The sequence below is a fragment of the Fusarium oxysporum genome, chromosome VII (genome assembly GCF_013085055.1).
Source record: "Fusarium oxysporum Fo47 chromosome VII, complete sequence".
In the NCBI taxonomy this organism is placed as follows: Eukaryota; Fungi; Ascomycota; class Sordariomycetes; order Hypocreales; family Nectriaceae; genus Fusarium; species Fusarium oxysporum.
Genome location: NC_072846.1, coordinates 2,042,400 through 2,061,371, shown reverse-complemented (window position 1 = coordinate 2,061,371; position 18,972 = coordinate 2,042,400). Strand labels below are relative to the sequence as shown.

General features: G+C 51.9%; 2 protein-coding genes across 2 annotated transcripts; one reads left to right on the top strand and one right to left on the bottom strand.

Moving 5' to 3' along the window:
* Positions 1-4,474: 4,474 nt before the first annotated feature.
* On the top strand, positions 4,475-6,035 carry FOBCDRAFT_204231 (uncharacterized protein; the record flags this gene model as incomplete). Its single annotated transcript, XM_054705778.1, has 2 exons — positions 4,475-4,944; positions 5,012-6,035. The coding sequence occupies 2 exons, from the start codon at positions 4,475-4,477 to the stop codon at positions 6,033-6,035; spliced, it is 1,494 nt and encodes a 497-aa protein (XP_054561753.1).
* Positions 6,036-6,778: 743 nt separating this feature from the next.
* Positions 6,779-10,132, bottom strand: FOBCDRAFT_321398 (uncharacterized protein; the record flags this gene model as incomplete). Its single annotated transcript, XM_059612067.1, has 6 exons — positions 6,779-8,532; positions 8,897-9,053; positions 9,107-9,415; positions 9,513-9,572; positions 9,624-9,903; positions 9,954-10,132. 6 exons carry the CDS (start codon positions 10,130-10,132, stop codon positions 6,779-6,781), a joined length of 2,739 nt encoding a protein of 912 aa, XP_059465380.1.
* Positions 10,133-18,972: the final 8,840 nt, after the last annotated feature.

Here is an 18,972-nt window from a genome sequence, read left to right as displayed (position 1 = left end):
TTGAAGAAGTGGCGAGATGTCCGACGTTATCGATCTCTCAGCGCGAACCGCGCAGAACGCCTCCTGGTCCAGATCCTGTATTGTTCATACCGCGATATAGTCAGCCTAGGAACGAAATCGTCTCCGTTTCGTGATCTTGGCCGTTACTGTGATGATGGCGAAGACGTACCTCAGAGAAGATGCTATCGACGTACTCGATGATACTGCTGCGATAGGACGCTCCCTCCTCACCACATACGTCCGTCAACACTGAATTTAGTCTCATATTTCCTTGAAGACACAATAACCCGTGGACATGGAGTGCACCCCGTTCATTAGTCTCCACGGCCCCAAAATACTGGCTGATACGTCCAAAGACTGACTCCTCGCCCACCTTGACATAGTGCTCGAAGAATAATGAGATCTCCCTGTGGAAGAAGATGGCCGAGCTTACCGGATCGGAGATCGCCAGTCGCGCACGCTTGTAGGCCATATCTAGACTCCTTAGGAATGATTCAGCTTCTTCGGGATCACGGCTGCGGTACGCCGCCAGCCTCAGCTTGACCGGATTGGTAATGTCGTTTGGATTAAGCGTAAACCAGATGGCGGGGATGCCGTACCGGATGATAAGCGACTTGATCTTGCGTCGCAGGCTCAGACGATGCTCCCTCGACATCGGTTATTTAAATCCGTACAGAGAAAGGCTTTTGAGCAGCTCCTTGATGCCCTCGTCGGCGGTCTGGCCGGAGAGTCAAGCTCTTGCTGAGCCAGCCCCAGCCTCTCTCTGCTCAGGGAGTGCATGATGCGCTCTACAGAAGGAAGGTCCTTCCTCAACACACTTAACATGCTCACTCGGCGGTTCCTTGACCTGACGCCCAAGTTGAAGATGAGAAAAGCGAAGATGTGATGGGTCGCGAAGCGCCCGCCGTGCCGCCTCAGTACCGCCTCAGCCCATGTCGCGAGACTCATGTTCCGCGACGCCACGAGGCTCCTCGCCGACGCCCCTGCGCCTTCGTCAATGCCCGTATCCTCTTCGCCGCCAGCGATGGCGATGCTTTCTTCCACTAGCCGAGGGCCGCCGGTGCCAAATGGAAACAGGGTTGGAAACGTCTTGGCGAAGAACAAGGGATCCTTGGAGTCGGCAAAGTCATCGCCCCGAGACAATGAAATGTATGGCTCCAGGCTGAGCCCTTGCCGTACAGATGCCGATCCCGCCCATCCTCCCGCCCTGCCACGTCCCCCAGCAGCCCGACCTGCCTCATTTTCGGCATCCTCGCCCACGGCTTCCCAGGCGAACTGTAGCCTGTCCGCGTCCGTAACATCCGGCTGGGCGTCGAGTGCAAACATGCCGGATGAACTGACTTCGTGGACGACAGCCTCAGGATTCTTAAGGCCAGCGCCCGGACGGCCTTCTCCCATTCCCTCGGGGCCTCCGTTGTTAAACAGTGCTTCATCGTCTCGGCTCGCTTCTTCGGGGCGGTCAGCCCCTCCTTGTTGTTCATGCCTGAGCATGGCCATGATGTCGTCAATGTCCACAGCGTCGTCATCATCTATCCCGCGCTCCGCAGACGGCACTATCTGGGCTGTGCGTACCTTTTCCCAGGCAGATGGTTCGTTACGCTCGATGTGCTCAAGGATCTGTGGCGGCACGTCGTGAGGTGGAGCTCCCCAGCTGTCCAACTCGGCCACATCGATTTCAATGTCCCCATAGTGAGGGTTGTTTATCCGCAGCCAGGCCAGCGCCCTCTCGACCACACGACGCCGTACGGACAAAAGCCTCGACAGATCGCTCGGATACGGTTTCTGCGCACCGTGCCACGAAACGTGTATCTCGTCCATGACCTGGACGAGGGGGTGAGGCAGGACCCTAGTGACGAGCTCCTGAACGTTGTTGGGAAATACCATGATGTGTCCCTTGACGTGCTTTGGATATGCTGCGCCCTGTCGTTGCCCATCCACAATGTTGTACTTCGTGATGAATCCGTAGCATGAATTCAGGCTGATGAGCTTCTCTTCAACCGGGGTGAGTCCTTTTAGTTCCTCTGGGAACATATGCTCACATCCCAGGCCAACGTGCAGCCGGGCAGCAGCCGACAGACAATCTCTCATCAGGCAGCTCACGCATTCCGGGCAGGCCAGAATACGACCTCCGATGGGGAAGCATTTGCGGCAGGTAAGAGGTGAGCCGTCGCGCTTTTCCACAGAACTAGACTCCCACTGGTCCCAGCTTACATCTTCCAGCTCGCTTTTCCCGCACTTCCGGTAGCACACCGCGCATGTCCATATAGGCAAAGTTTCGGTGTCGTGAAAAGCACTATAGAATGCCTGCACGGTCGACAGCTTCCTCTCCTGCGGGACGGGCGTACACCATTCTTTGTCCAGGGACAGCCGCTCTTTCTCGGCGAATTCTTCATCCAGGCAGCGCAAAACGCTAGCAACGTCCTCTTCCCACTCTTGCTCTGTTCTTTCCTTACGGGCGCCTGAGCGAGCCCGTTTTGCTGGCGGTCCCTCTCTGCCGGCTGTATTCGTCTTCCTCTTTCGCCGGGGCGCACTCAAGGTCGATGAAATATCTGGTCCTAGGCCTGGCTCTGTCACTGCCACCGCCACTGCCGGAGCCTCCTGTGCAGCCGGGATGATTTGCCTCAATGTTTGCTGTTCTTGTGCCTCTCGAGTCCGCGTAGGCGGTCGTACGCGTTTGCCTCGTTTGGACCCGAACGGTGCTGGGGGAACATCAGTCGCTCGGTGCTGCGGATGCTCCCTTCCCAGGTTGGAGTCCTCGCGGCCAGATCCTGAGCGCAGCGGTTGCTCCACGGATGCTTGCTCTTGCCCGCGCGTGGCCTCCCTAGGTCGTATGGCCCGCGGGGCGACGGCACCGGGGATGGCGGCCTGGGTACGAGTGACTGGCCTCCCACGGCGCCGCTTCTGGTGCTTTTTCTCTTCCCTGACTTCGCGCGTCTCAGGAGGCTTCACTCTCCAGGCTTTGTTGGGTTGGCCGCGGGCTTGGGTAAGCTTGCTCGCCTGTCTCGGGGAACCCTGTAGACTCCCTCGGCTGGAGGTCCCGCAGCGGAGCGCGCCCTTCGTTAGCTCTAACCGCCGAACGACCTCGCCTGTTCCTGGTGTGGCGGACCAGACCGGGGATTGCCGGCCGTGTATGTCTGCGTGAAGGCTCCTCTTGGTCATTGATCAGTCCTGCTATTCCTCCTTCACCGTTATTGCCTATGCCTTGCGGCTCCCTTGGTAGGACTGGTCGATGAGGAGGAGCCTGATAAGCCGCGGCCAGGCAAGGCCAAGGCAAGACCCCATGTGCAGGTCCCCGTCGTCTCTCATCCTTCTCAACTATATCGTTTGGTTGAAGGCGATTCTCCTGATCTACGTTGTGGGTCGAGTCGTCGACGTCGGATCCATTATGGTCCATGTAGGTGAGAAGGACCTGCCTCCTGTGTCCGTGTTGTGTTCCGTCATACCTTGCTCTTCTCCTCTTATTCCACTCCTTGCGGCGCGTTCGGGAAGTGTCTGATGTCTTTACGATTGCCGGGTCCCGAAAGCGCCTTGCTAATGTTCCAGCGTCTTGCGGGAAAGCCGTGTATGATTTGCTGTAAACTCCTCCGCTGGCCTTTAACTCTCGACTTCTAACCCAGGTCCCAGGACGCTGTCGCACACCTATATGGAGACCTGTGTGTTCACCCTTCGGACCCCGCTCCCTCCCTCATGCTCGTTCCTTCTCAGTCTGGAATCTTGACCCCGTACCGTTCATGCGTGAACTCATCCCCGTATTCGCTATCGTCAAGCTTTTCTGGACAGCTCCTGAGACACTTCGCGCTGCCGTCGACCCTGCACCACGCGTCTGAGCCGTGGTTCCGCGCCCAATAACGACTATCCGTCAGAGACAAAAGCCCACCGCCTGGCTCGCCTAAGTAATGCCACATCCAAACAGACTAAAAGGTCATACATTTGATCAAACCAGAAGGAAGGTCTTCCAGCTGTTCAGATAGGCTGCTCAGACCGGCAATCCGGAAGTCCGGACTTCCAGTCAGAGGTTGGTGTCATATACGTCCCCCAAAAAGCAAGTTCTTCAACACAACCGCCCTGGAGGCCCAATTCATCTCACATATAAGAAACCGACCCTGCTTCACTCACTAGATAGAAAAACCAAGAGTTTTTATTCCAATGATCCAGATCCCTCAGAAATTGTAACAGGTGAACTTTCTTTTGTCCTCGCCGTGTAGATTTCGGTTTCCCTCTAGCTCTCCTGCTAGATGAATTTTCCACTCATTTTACCCTCTCTCTTCGACGACTGACCGCAACTTAACTTTGCTTCAACTCCTGCCCGCTGTGCCGTCATCGTCAGTCGTCTCTGTCCTCTCTTGTCTTCTTTTCCCCTGAAATTTGACCTTCACTGACTGTCTTCTTTTCTTTGCACTTATCGACATTCCAACCCACGTCTCTCGATACCTGGAAAGGTAGACTCGTGAACAACCAGCCAGTATCTGTGAGAATGTCTGTGTCCATTACCTCGACCGATGGACCGCCGCATGCTCGCAAGCCGCTGGCAAGTCAGAGGAGCGCCGGCGGCGATATGTCCATCACGTTCTTCGTTCAACCCGGCTGTCCTTCGAGATTTGCCTCGTCAGACCAGCATCGCGTCAAGGGCCTGAATGCAGAGACCATCGCGAGGGTCATACTCCCGGCCCCTCCATGGCTCACGGCTCCGGATTACTTACCGTTGCGTACCGATCCTGCCGATCCGTCTCCCTCCATCTTCTTCAGCCTCAACTTGTCCATATACAATCAACAGATTGTTCCTGAAGACTGGTTCGACCAGTGGTTTTTCATGGCAGGTCGTGTCCACCCATTTGCGCTGACCTGGGAGGTCGAGCGTCAAGATGGTCTGGAGGAGTCTGTGGATAGCGGTCTCCTTGCATACACCATCCCAGCTCTTATCGTGCGCGACCAAGGCTATCAACCGTATGTTGTATTCGTCTCGTCCGCTTTCCGTCGCTCTTCCGATTTTCTCTGACCTCTCTGCCCGTAGGATATTGCCTCGGAGTCTATCTGCGGCCGATCAGTTTCCTCTTTCATCCCCAATTGTCAGTTTTACCGGCCCTGTCGTCGGTCCGGGCCACGCCCTCCTCCGAAAGGAATCTGTGCCCACGCTGGACAATGTCCAGCTCAAGTGTTGCGGCTTCGTCCAGCTGACCACATTCCTTGCCCCCGGTAATCCTGATAAGACCCCGTTTAGAGGCTTCCATCCCTTCCAAGTCTTTGTCATCTTCCCGATCCGCGCGAATCCGTGGGCCTCACTTTGCAAGAAGATGGCCGAGAGGCGAGACACTCAGTTCCAGAGCAATGTTTTGCTGACCTGTACCGGCAAGGTGGCCGGCCTGCTTGGCCATCATCTCATGGTGCAGCCGCCGACCCTCGAGCAGGACTACGTCTTCATCGTCGTTCCGGACTCCTGGACCTTTCTCGACAAGGGAGTTTCCGGGCCTGGCTCACCAACGCCGACGCCGGGTGCTGCGACATCAGCGGTCCGTTCATCATCTTCTAACTATACGCCGTTCGAGGAGATCAAGGCCAAATTCACAGCGCGCAGACCTGCTGCCCCGCCGACTCCTCTTCCCGCTTCAACGCCGACTCCAGCTTCGACCCCGGGCGAATCGATGTCATCTGTCATCTCAACACCTTCTACAGAGTACCACTACCTCTCCACCTCGCCGACGCCGAAGCGACCAGCTTCACGCGTCGATTACACACCGCCGGCAAAGAGACCGCGCCAGCCGCCGACGTCCCCGATCACTATTCCTTCCTCGGGAACACATCTTTCGGCCGGCAGCTCGAGCTCACAGGAAACTGTTGACGAGCCCGAACCAAGCTGTGCCGGGAATCAGACCCCCACTGCGTCCTTCATGAGGCCCCTGATGCCAGCAACTCATCTACCTGCACCTACACCCGTCCTTGACACGATCACGGCTGCTGTGTCGGAATCCTCCAACCGCCCGAGCCGGAACCGCCATCCTCCGAAGAACAAATATTTGGAAGAAGTATCCAAAGTTTGATAGAAAGGCTATTTGGGAAATCTATTGTCATCACAAAGAGTGCAAATGAGTAGGAAATCGTCTCCCTTTTGTATATTCCACATTCAAGTCGTACAATTAAGCTCTGGTGCCTACGTCGATAATAATGCGTAGCCCAACCCACTCGCTCTTAACCTTAAATCCCCGCTTTTACCCGTCCTTGGCGACCGCACACGTCTTCTTGTGGGGGGCCAGTTATAGTGGTTAAGGCCCTATAAAAATTCTCCCTTTGAAAAAGAGTCTCCCCTTTGATCTGACTGCCCACCTGGTTTGAACCAACGGGAGCCCAGTGCACTGCCATTTTAGCCTCTCCTATGATCCTCCCCTCTCCGCTGGGGAAGGCGTCATTGCACCTTAGCGAGCGGGATTAACCAGGCAGATTCTACAACATCAAGCTTCGTTCCTCAAGGCTCCTTTGCGCAAACCGCGACCGGTTTGCCTCTCCTGTCGACAATTGAGAGGATAAGCCGTTCAAAAATTGTAAACGCGAATAACGATGATCAGCAGTAGTGCTGACGGATTGTTTTCTAAAGTGCGGGGTGACTCAAGCCCAATAGATTGTATTTGAAGAGCACATCCGGATTATCAAGTCCCGTTGTTCCCTGAGGCTTCTTGTGATCATGTCTGGCATGCGACAATTGTTAGGGTTGAATAGTGTGGTCAAAGTACCGTCCGTCGAAGTCGCGCACAATCGTCTATCAAGACTATCGCATCCCGGCATAAACTCAGATGCTTCCTACGCTGGCCAGCGTATCGGGGTGCTCCACGTCAAGCACTCTCTTGCGAGCTTCCCTCAGTTGTAGAAACAGCACTTCAGCCTCCTTCCATCGACCTTGAGAAGAAAACGTCAACACGAGGTTACTCATGCTGTTCAGCGTGTCTGGATGCTCCGCGCCAAGCACCCTCTTGGAAGGCTCTATCACTTGCACGAAGAGATCTTCTGCCTCCTTCCATCGACGTTGACGCATGTACGTTGATGCAAGATTGCCCATGCTGGCAAGCGTGTCTGGATGATCTACGCCAAGTACCCTCTTGGAAGGCTCTATCACTTGTACGAATATCGCTTCGGCCTCCTTCCACCGAGCCTGATGCATATATGTTGATGCCAAGTTGTGCATGCTGGTGAGCGTGTTTGGATGCTCTAAACCAAGCAGTCTCTTGCGAGCTTCTACCACGGGTACTAAGTGCTCTTCGGCCTCCTTCCATCGACCTTGGTGCATGTAAGTTGACGCCAGGGTGTTCATACTGTTTAGCGTGTCTGGATGATCTACGCCAAGTACCCTCTTGGAAGGCTCTATCACTTGTACGAATATCGCTTCGGCCTCCTTCCACCGAGCCTGATGCATATATGTTGATGCCAAGTTGTGCATGCTGGTGAGCGTGTTTGGATGCTCTAAACCAAGCAGTCTCTTGCGAGCTTCTACCACGGGTATTAAGTGCTCTTCGGCCTCCTTCCATCGACCTTGGTGCATGTAAGTTGACGCCAGGGTGTTCATACTGTTCAGCGTGCCTGGATGATCTGCGCCAAGTATCCTCTTGAAAGGCTCTATCACTTGCACGAAGAGATCTTCTGCCTCCTTCCATTGACCTTGATGCATGTGCATTGACGCGAACCCGAGCATGCTGGTAAGAGCTGCCGTGCTGTCTTGTAATGGCTGGTTCCTGTGGTTTTCTTGATGCTGCAAATATTTCTCGAGACAACTTCTCGGATTCAAATAGGTGTTTGAATAATTATCGGATTCGAATTTCACATCTTCAGCGCAACTGGAACGAATATGAGCGCCAGCAAGGTGAACTGCAAGAGCAAGGTGTTGTACATTCTCGCATATGCTCTGTGCAAGATTGTGAATATCTTCCGGAACTTCTGTGGCATTGAGGTTCAAGTGCCGCAACAGAAGGGAGATTGCATCTGAAGGTTCCATGATGCTCACCTGCAGTCTCTGGCTTCCAGGAGGGAGTACCTCAGCGCATTCAATGTCCCGACTGGTAAAAATAATACTTCCACGTAGTCCAGAGGGAATAACGTCTCGTATCCCGTTGTTAAGGTCGTCCACATTATCAAGAATAACGAGCCATTCATCCTGCAGATGGTTCCGATTTTGAAGCCAAGATAGGACAACACGGACAGCGAGATCATCTCTGAGAGCGGCCATATTTGGCATTGCGCTGTACGTCTCAGTCAATAGCTTTAGGTCTCGAGCACATCGCTGAAAACTAGATCGTATCGTCTCCTGGCTCCTCGCATCGATCCAAAGAATGGGATCATAATGGAGTTTGTGCCTTTCCACGTATCTGAGCGCCAACTGGGTCTTACCAGCGCCCCTGAGACCGGAGATGGCCACTGCATGCGCTACTTGATCCGATCCATTTAATGGTTTGTTGAGTTTTTCTTCGAGTCTATCAGAAAGGTTGCGCCTTTCTGTGTAGAACTTGTCGGTTTTCTGCGGCACCGAGTACACTGACGCTCCAATCCGTGCATCTGTGTAAACGGTCATCAGTAAGCTTTCTGAACTAAGACAAGCATATTCGCGTTCGTGCCAGGGTAAAAGATGATTGTGCAAGTTCCGGGTAAGACACTTGACCACTTAAACGAGAGTGCGACGATGTTTTTGGACGGCTAGAGTAGGCGCGATAGGCTAGAGGGCTGGCTGGTTAGAAGCCGTAGTAGACAGCTAGGAAGATCGATCCCACGCTTTCGTCTTCTGTTGCCTTGTTCGTATGACATTTTGGGATAAGGATTAGGCGTATGCCGACCAAGAAACAAAGTGACGTTTACTAGGATCCACTTGGTTGGGGGGAAAAGGCATCGGCTTCCTCGATATTCAAGGCTGCCGATTACTTACTTGCGATGATTGCCTCCACCAACTCAATGAGCTTGTTTCTTATCATCTCGTAATTGGAATCTCTCTCCCCGAACTTATTCAGTCCTGAATGATCTGTGTAGAGACCTATGGTTTCCGCATTGGGCCGGTCCAGCATGGCAGACTGCTTTTTGACGGCCTGCAACAGAGTTAATCAAGCGTCTATCAAACAATTGTTCCGCCCTTGCTCACAAAGTCACTCCAGAGGCCCCAAAATCCCAGTGTCTCTCGCTCTTCGTGGAAGTTGACGATCCGCACATGGCCTGATATTGCCTCAAATTGCCGGTGCAGATCTTGAAGCTCAACAGAATCGTGGGCTATCGCCTCCACAATAGATGGTAATGGTGCTAAGCCGAAAGCGTGGAAAAGTTGAGCTGCTTTTACACTAAGCGATATGGAAGCAGAGCCGGCATGTGGTGTCCCTAGAAATATAATAGCTTTGGTCTGCGGGAGAATGTCGACGAGACGCCTTGAATGAAGATGTTGAGCTTTGAGTAGAGCCTTAGGATTCTGTAGTTAGCTTCTAATCTAGATAAGAAGCAGGCCTGGTCACGAAATGTCGCCATGCGTACGGCGATAGCAATGCAGGGGTACATACTTCTTTAATTACAAGACCTCCATAACTATGCCCGACGAAGATGATACTTCTCTCTGGGGTCTATTAGGATTTAATTAGACGATCGTTCCCCAAAGGTTTGAGTCTGCTGACCTTCACTGCCATTGACGTAACCTCCTCAAACAGCTCATGACCGAGTCGACTGCGGCGCTCCTCAATGGCATCATTTTTCCAGTATGAGTCATAGTTATAGAAGAAGACGCGAGCGTGCCGTCGAACCTCTGGAGGGAAATCTTCGCAGAGAAAGTCGCTGACCCAGTTGACAAATTGCTTTCCTTGGGATGCGGGAGCAGTGTGATTACGGGAAACATTTTTAGCCAGCTTCTGCCAGGTAGTATCCGGGTTAGACCCTAGGCCGTGTACAAGAATGATGCTGCAGATCGATGTTAGCGCAGAAGTCATGTCGGGGAACAAACCATTTACTCTACGCCGGTCGCCCTCAGGCTAGAGTTAAAACAATCGACGGGCACAAGTTCAAACCCGTTCTTCTGGGCATAGTCAGGGTCGAGACGTGACGGCATAAATATTTGCAAAATAAGCCGGGCAACCAGAAGGCCTAACGCCGCAGTCCAGAGCAGCCGGGGTCGCGAAGTGATCTCCATTGTGACGATCCGGATTTTGGGGGTTGAATGACGGTAACATCGTGCTGGTGCGAGTTCTGGGATTGCTCATGCGGTATTGAGGTTAATAAATGATGTGAGATTTGAGGGGTTACGAAATGTCGGGCTAGACACCATTGTGGCTTGACTAAAGCTGACCAGAGAGGGTGGGAGCATGATTAGCTGACCGTACCCCAACACCACAAGAGAAATTTTGGGGGCGAAAGTCGCATCTTGTTATTGGTAAGCTTTCAAGTTTAATTTCTAAGTTTGAGTTTGAGTTTGAGTTTGAGTTTGAGTTTGAGTTTTGAAAAGTCAGTGAGTTGAGTTCGAGTACGCAGGTAGGATTCCAACGAAACTCAACCCTCATGTAGCATCATTACCACCCTGGCTATTGTAGAGCGGAGAGACCAAAGCGCTTGCCTCCTTAAATAGACATCAAGCCATTTGTTTTCAATAGCCATCGTCGTCGGAAAGAAAGTTAGCGCTGGGCTGGCGGCGGCTTAGCTCGTAATTTATTTCGGGCCTGTAAAGAATAAGTCAGACCCTTGACCCTGTTCGAGTCAAAGTGCCAACAGGGACATCGAGTTCAGGTCCCCGCACTTAGCAGCATCGAAAAGCAAGCTTAACCCGAGGAAGAGATGGAGCGTATTGATCAGGGCCACCCTTTGTTGGAATGTGTCTTGGTGCGGGGGCATTGGCCCATTCTTTATCTCCTCGAGGGGGCAAGGTTGCAGTGTTGTCACTCACAGGGACTCAATCATAGCAAACTAATCCGCGAGTACCTCCTTCACTAGTATTGAATGCCTAAGTGGCAAGTCCCTGTACGTTAAGATTATAACAGACAGTGACTGATCCATGGCGAGTTGCCACCACATTTGTTTAGGTCCTAATAGGCTAATACTGGGCCGATTTATCTGCTGGGGCCGTACCCCCTAGGAGATGTTGGATGCGCGATGTGGTAGGAGTGACTTCACTAGATAGTGGACTAGAAATCGATAATCTTATCTGTTGAAGTCTTAATGATGTCTTGATGATGTCTTGTTTTGCTTTCGTCGTCATCGTGCAGGGTCGTTCTTCTTTAGACCTTCACCGCCACAAGCCACATATTTGCCACTGTTGGACATACAATGGACGGATAGTGCACGCACGAGTGTAGTTTGTGAAGGTGGGTCAAGTAATCTGGAATTCCATTATTGGTTCCTTCGATGATTGTGTTGTTTTCAAGAGTGGGGCATGGGGAACCTAACATCAGGTGCGAAACATTGCGGAAGGCAAGCACGCTAACGATTGCCCTGGCGAATTCGGAATGAAGTGGTCCCTTTGAACGATGCAGAGCGTGGGATTTATCGTAATAAGGCGGTAACATGAAGAGTCGTCTATCCGAGGTTATCATAGCCCGTGATTGGCCAATAAGAAGAACCTACCGGTACCATTGGTGCTGAAATCGTCCTCTGGCATAATTTCTCGCGTTATGCCAAGATTCTTGTTTCGAGGGGACAAGTAGCTCCTGAGGAAAGATTGATACCAGTAACAAATCGATCGTTGTTATGCGACCTATGCATGGCATGGATAAACAAGGCGTCGCAATTTTGGAGACCAACTTCAGACAGACAGCGCTTCACATGTGTATGGGCAAAGATTGTGAGTTTGGGTTGAAAATCTGCAAATAGCTCCATTAACCTTTTGAGGCTTACGAGACGCACAATCAGCTTAGATGTAGTCCTTGCCACGCGAGAGATGAGTGAAACTATTATCATCAGACGGACTGAATCGTTGCTAACTGTGATCCTCGAGTCTTAATTTGCCGCCGAGAGATAAGACACCTTGCGCGTCACTTGAGCCAGGGCTAATAATCCCGCCGGTCATTGCGACAAATCAGGATAGATGGGCTTGGCTTGGCAAGCCTTCATCCAGAACGGAGCTCCCCGAGCCATTTTTGGGGGAGGGGGAATTGTAAATTATTGGCAAATGATTGTCAGGAAGTCTGTCGCCTGGCTCGAGTACAGGACGCGCTCTTTTGCTGCCCGTTTCACTCGTACTATGCACAACCTCGTGGATCATGATCTTCCGAGAGATCTAGTTAGTTGATTGACGGTCGGGATCAACGAAAAAGTGTCTGAACTCATCCGCCAAGGCTCGACTCATGACACCGTCCAGTCGCCTATCTCTCATCATTTGGGCATCACAACCCATTTCAACACGTCTTTTTTGTTTGTAACTATTACTATTCCCGTTTCTTCGCCCTCGTCCCCTCTCTTCTCCTCGGGCTGAGACCACATCTTCCTGTCTCAGCCCTCAAGTGGTATTTGATCGGCTTCTTCAACGCATTTCTCAGGTTGCTCTTTATGCCATCTTGTTCCCACTCGCTGAAAGCTGGAATCTTTGGCATAGAATTCTCTCCACTCAGAAGCATCCTCAGTCTTTCTCATCAAATAATCCTGATTCTGCCCTTCCCTCTCCTCTTCATTCCTGCCGCCCTCTTGTCGCATGCTGGTCATCCACACTGCTCTTGAATAAGCTGCCGAATCTCAATATCAGAGAGCTCAACGTTGTCCTCGGTGTTCTGGATTCGTCCTCGTTACCCACCAAAAGCGGGACAATGATAATATGTTGCAGGTGCTTACACTGTGCTCTATGGCATCATATCTGTTAAGATCAAGCAGGCATGGTACTTAGGTGACACGCGCCATTTCTCCCATCGACTTGCATCCCATCCCATCCTGTCCCATGACCTCTTGTTGACTCCTTCTCTTGGCAATACAGTTCCTGCCGTCACCCTTGGCGTTATTCTCGGCCCAGTCGCCGCCAAGTTTATTGATAGCGAAAACTGGGGCTCCGCAGAATCAGGATAGACCAACGCTATCACTCTGGCTCGTCTCTCCGCTGTGGCTGTGATATGATTATAGCGTGCTGACAATATTGGACTGTAGGGTGTTACGCGTGTGATGATCGGCGTCCAGCTGGTCATCGCCGGTTACCAGCTCCCAGCCAGTACCGTTGTAACCCTAACCTGACGCGTCACACAGCGCGACGCGAGACAGACCCGTGTCCTTGGATGCTCGTCCAATGCTCTCTGCTCAAACATGTTCAATTCAAGTAAACCTCATAGATTTGACACTTGCCAACGTGGTAGCCTACGGTCTAACCTTCAGTAATCTTTGTGGGACTTATTCGGGTAGGGCCTGTAGACCGGCCGACCCCGTACTATCCATCTAGTCACAAGTGCCCGCGCCTCTAGCACGGGGGGTACGGTGACTAGGAAAAGGGTCGGTTGACTAGGGAAATTAAGCTACCTCATTTTTATATGTACGCCCCACCAAATTAGATGTACTTCCTTTGCCACGGATAACTATATGATTGTGACCGGACCAACCCCTCCATTTACAACCCCCACCAAAAATGCATATTGCCAAAACACCAAGCAACCATCACGACTATTCGGTATTTTCTTCATCCTTTGGGACAATGAACTCGCCCTAACTGACTTCAATAGTATCCCCAATGACTATTTCTTCACTGTCATCGTCATATTCATCATCTTCATCCATTTCCGCATCATCTTCAACGATTTCCAAGCCGTCAGCTTCCAACGACATCTTCTTCCGATTGGAGCGGCGATTTTTCCTCGTCACTGATAATAAATTCCAACGCCTACTTCACGATATTAAAGTCATAGTCAAATGGAAGAAGGAATTGGGGATTCCAGTGAAAGATAAATACTCTAGGGGCTTCCCGACTTTCTGATTCCTTTGCATTAGTCGCTTTCACCTTGGAATCTTTACTTTTAGCCAGAAGCTCGCGGTGAAGCCGGTATCTTGACCCTATCACCGCCGTCGACCGTATACAATCTTGGTGTTGTTTTTTTATATAAAATTCGGTCGCTGTGAATAGCTTCCTTTTCTGAGAATAAGTCGGCTGGCTGCTGTATAGATCAGCAACCCGTAGATCCTTTAAAGAAGCCCTGAGCATCTTCCTGACCGCTGCAATCCATCGTCGTAAATACCCGACTTCAACCCTAACTTCTTTAGTGTGCACACGAGCTTCCTCGGCCGCCTGACCGGCCAGCCGGTTGTGCTGATCCTTTGCGACGCGAAGTCTGGCATCGTATATAGTAATTGGCCCGTAATTTGCCAGTATGGTGGTCCCCTGATCCCGGGCAGACCTTCTAAGGTTCTTCTCCTTGAGACGGCGCATTTCCTGAGTCGCAGTAATCCCATTGACTGCGAGAGTTATATGTGCTTTCCGCAGCTTTTCATTGACATATGACAATGAGGGAGTCAGAGGCGTGCCCGAGGTTATTGAGCATTCGATCCTGAGGGCCACATATTCCTCGTACCGACGGATCTGTCGCAACTTGAGCTCCGGCGTATTCATTTCGATCCAGTTGACGCGCGGAGGTGGCGTTGACATCAATCGAATCTCCTGGTCGTGACGATTCGAACGGTATACCTCATGAGGCGGCGGAACGCCGTCTTCCTCACTCATTTCGGAGTTGCTATCGCTGCTGTGGGTGGAAGAGGACCTTCGTGAGATATAGCCAGGTAACGACTCTTCAGCTACCTCCAAAGATAGTGATGATAAGGGATTTATCATACGGGCTAGTACAACCTCAGGATCGAAGGGATAGATGCCGGTCTTTTGCCAAGATGAGATGATAGTGCTTCTCTTAGTAGTACGGGCGCGTACCTCCTGTAAATGGAACAAAAAGTCAGCTTTATTGAAGTCTGTAGTGCCATCTGCAATCTCACGAAGAAGGATTTCCTGATACCAATGCTTGTATACACAGAATAGCCACACATCTAGCGGTGGAAGGATATGTGCCAAGTGAGGCGGGAAAGGGAACAATACCACGCCTGCATCTTGGGCTTTTTGGAAAAGCTCTTTGGTAAAATGATTCTCACAACCGTCTAGTAATAGTGTTCTTTTTCCCGGAATTCTTTGAGTCCGGGAAAGCCGTTCAAAGTGGTCGAAGAATTCTAACACGGAGATATCATCGATATAGCCGTTTGGTGTTGTAACGATCGTTGTGCCCGGTTCAAGGCGATTGTCAACCCACCGAGACGGCAGCTGTACGCCCGGCATGATGATAAACGCTGGAATAACCCGTCCTTTTGCTGATATCGACTCAATGATCGTGACGCTTATTGTCTCGTGTGCATCAGTCAAGATAGGCTTGTCGATTTCCCCAAAAGTCCACAGGAACATCCCAATTTTAAGACAACCGATCTGGAAGCCTGTCTCATCGATGTTCCACACATCCTCGTAATCTATGCCTTTTTCCGCGTAATTATGCCACTTGCGAAACCACTCTTCGACGTTGGCTCGGTCTGCCATCGCCTTTCTTTGCACTGCGATGGTTGAACTCTTCTTTCTATGAATAATAGAGGAATATCTTCTTAGAAAACGTCTTGCCCAGTATCTGGAAGCCGTTGGAAGCCGGTTAGTTGCTTTTAGAATGGAATTAGCATACTGTCGAAAAGTACGCATCTGTATATGACGTCCCTGAGTGACGCGGCGCCAGCACCAAGCGAGGATCGCCTTCTTTTCTTCCGGCGAAAGAAGCGTGAAGTTGCCACCATTTTGAGAGACAGGATGTTTTCCTTTTTGTCGAGAAAGCAACCTTTTATATGGTACCCTCCATGCCTTGGCAGCTTTAACGGCTGAGGAGTAATATCCTTCCTTTAGAAGCTCGACAGCCGCGACAGTACGCGTCTCAAGGTTATTGTCAGACATTACGTGTATTCGGTCCATTGATCCAGATTGGTATATTCATCTTGTCTTGTTCAAATCTGCCCCTTAGAGGGTTTACCATTTCGGTTGTAATCTTAAAGTATCCCTGCTTGCACGTGACATCCAGTGCCTGTTCAACAGTTATGAGCTGTATATCGCAAGACATTAGGGTTTCCAGTGTGAGAATTGATATATTTTTGTACTGCAGTAAGAGCCAGTTCAGGGCTTTTGATTAATATATCCATCGTCTCAATTATATAGAAATTGCAATTATTATGACTGAATAAAGTAATTACCTTGTTGGTGTTAAGGATGTTGAGTGGTGATTTCGTTGTGATGTTTGTGAGCGGTAATGACATATCGCGGGCATCATCTGTATGTATGTATGTATGTATATTTTTCGTCCGGGGGGCCATCGGCCCCGAAAGTCCCCTACTGGGGCACAGGACGTGCTGAGCTAGAGGAATTACAGTCTATCTATACGCTAATTACAGAGATATTTGGCCCTAACGAGGATTAGTCATCCGCTACGCGAAATTAGTCTTCCCCTCAGAGTCCAATTTCTGCGAACGCGTCAACAAACTGCGCTCTATCCAGCATATCAACAGCACAAATGGCGCATCTTATCAAGCTTGCTACCCGTCAGCGGGATGATCAAGCGCGGCTGATGAATGACAGCCGCAAGGTAAGCCTGTTTTTAGGCGATCGTGAGCCTCTAAACGCGGTTGTCGCGGGGCTGCCTCCGAGTGATCGCAGTCGGATGGAGGGCGTATCAGCGCCTTCCATTTAGCTGCAAGCATATAAGAAAGAGGAAAGGTAACAAAAGAAACGTATTGAAAAAAAAATAAAAAGAGAGAAAGAGAGAAAGAGAGACGCGAGTGCTTCTCGAGTCGTGTTCGCCTAGTAGCGAGGGCAGATGTTTCCAAAGAACGCGCTGGCCTTGGATAGGTCGATATATTTGGTAAAGTCTTTTCCTATTGCTAGATTGACCGCTGCATTCGGTGAGGGTGCAAGCCTCATCCGATGACGCGGTGGTATCTTTCTGCAGTAGAAGATGTGATCCGGTGCTTTGCGTCGGCCACATGAGCAGACTAGGCGTGCGTCGACATGGTCGAATCTCTCGTGATACGCAGCGAAGTCCCCATGGAGGGATCTCGCTGCCAACAGATGGTGCAAGGCTGCGCGCGGGAGCGAAAGCTCCGGCAAGCAGCCTGTAGTCGCCTTGAGATTGAGCCTCTTATACTGCTCAGGGGCAGAGGTCGACCACCACGTCTCGAATGCTTCTTTCGGTTTCTGTCTTGCGATCCTTCGCAAGTATGCTAGTGTTGGCTGAGCCTGCCCAGGCTCGGGGGCTGATGATGCTGCTTTGGCCAGTTTATCGGCCTGTTCGTTGCCGGGGATGTCGGTGTGTCCTGGCACCCAGCGTACCTGTGTGGCTCCATGCAAAGCTGCTAGTGCCTGAAACTCGAGAAAGACGTCCTGTGAGGAGTCGGAAGGTGTGCCTCGCAGGCATGTAGCAGCCGCAAGATTGTCTAGGCAGATTATGATGTTTCGTGAAACTGATTCTTGTAGGTTTAGAGCGGCCTTCAAGCCCTGGAGCGCCCCTGTAGCTTCGGCATCGAAAACCTCTGCAGGTCCAAGGCGACCTGACCCGTCGAGGACGGGGAAGTTGCCCTGGTGAATAGTAAAGCCGTAGCTGGCAGCTCCCTGAGAGGAGAGAGAGCCATCTGAGTATATTACTAGGGTTAGCGGATCGAGTGACTGCACCCAACGGAGGAAAGCGTCGGCCGTTTCCTTCTTCGACGCTGTCTGCAGCGGTGGCATTTGTTCTTGGTTGAAGCATCGCTGGATGAGCTTCGGTCGCGCGCACGGCGCAAGGAGCTCATCTGTGCGTCGAAGACGTGTTCGGAAGCTACTTTCCGTCTGTGCTTGATATCTTCGTTTTATGAGGTCGTGGTAAGCAGGTTGGCTGGGCGGGCGCGTTCGCCTCGCCAGAGGGTGAGCCTCATCAAGCGATTTGAGCCGTGCAGAGAATCGGAGTCGTCGTGATTCAAGGAGTTGCGCGACTGGCGGTATCCCACTTTCTCGGTGGAGAGCAGCAATAGGTGTTGTCTTCCAGACGGGAAGTATAGCTCTCATGGCCTGGTTCATGGCTTTGGTCATTCTCTGTATGAGATGTTGGTTGCTTGAAGGTAAGTCTTTACTGGGTTGATTCCATCGCGGCCTGGATGTGCCCGGGTACCAGGCCTCGGAGCCGTGGAGCAGCACGGGCTCGATACATGCCCTAACGGCACTTCGTACGGCAGCCGGCAGCGGGCCGTGTTTCGTGTTGGTGAGTCCTCGCAGATGGTAGGCCACGGCTTGCGCTTTCGCCGCCCACTTCTCTACATGGATTCGGAACGATAGCCTGCTGTCAAGCCAGATGCCCAGCCAGCGTAGGGCTGACTCGGGATGTTTCTCGATGTCGCCGTGACGTACTGCCGGGGCGGTCCTGAGTTTGCTGCGAGAGAAGTGCATGACTTCAGTCTTCTTCGAGTCGAAGGAGACACCGTTCGTCGCTCCCCAGCGCACCATCTCGTCGATGGCCCCGGAAGTCATAGCCGTAGTTTCGTCTACTGTGTCGCCTATGGACAGGATGGCCGTGTCATCAGCATAACCGAAGCGACCCTGAGGGTTTCCTAGTCGGTAGATTGGCTCAGTATAGAGTAGAAAGAGGATTGGCGATACCGGCGACCCCTGAGGGAGGCCGCACTGAAGTGGGGAAGAGGCCGTGACGGTGTCTTGGTACCTGACACGCGCAGACCGGCCGCCCATGAAGGAGCCAGCCCAACGAGCCAGATAGTCAGGCCAGCCTTGTTCGCGTAGACGCAGAACTAGCCTGTTGCACATGACGGTGTCGAAAGCACCTTGGACGTCCATTGTGACTAGAGTCGCCACCTTCTTGCGTGCAAACGCTTCTTCGATATCGTGGATCAGAGCTGTCACCAGGTCTGTCGCAGACCTTTTGGGGAGCGCTCCAGCTTGCTGCGGATGAAGGACACTGTAGTGCACAGCTGCCCAGGCTAGGCGGCGCGCAATCAGTCGCTCGAGTCCCTTGCCGAGGCAAGAGA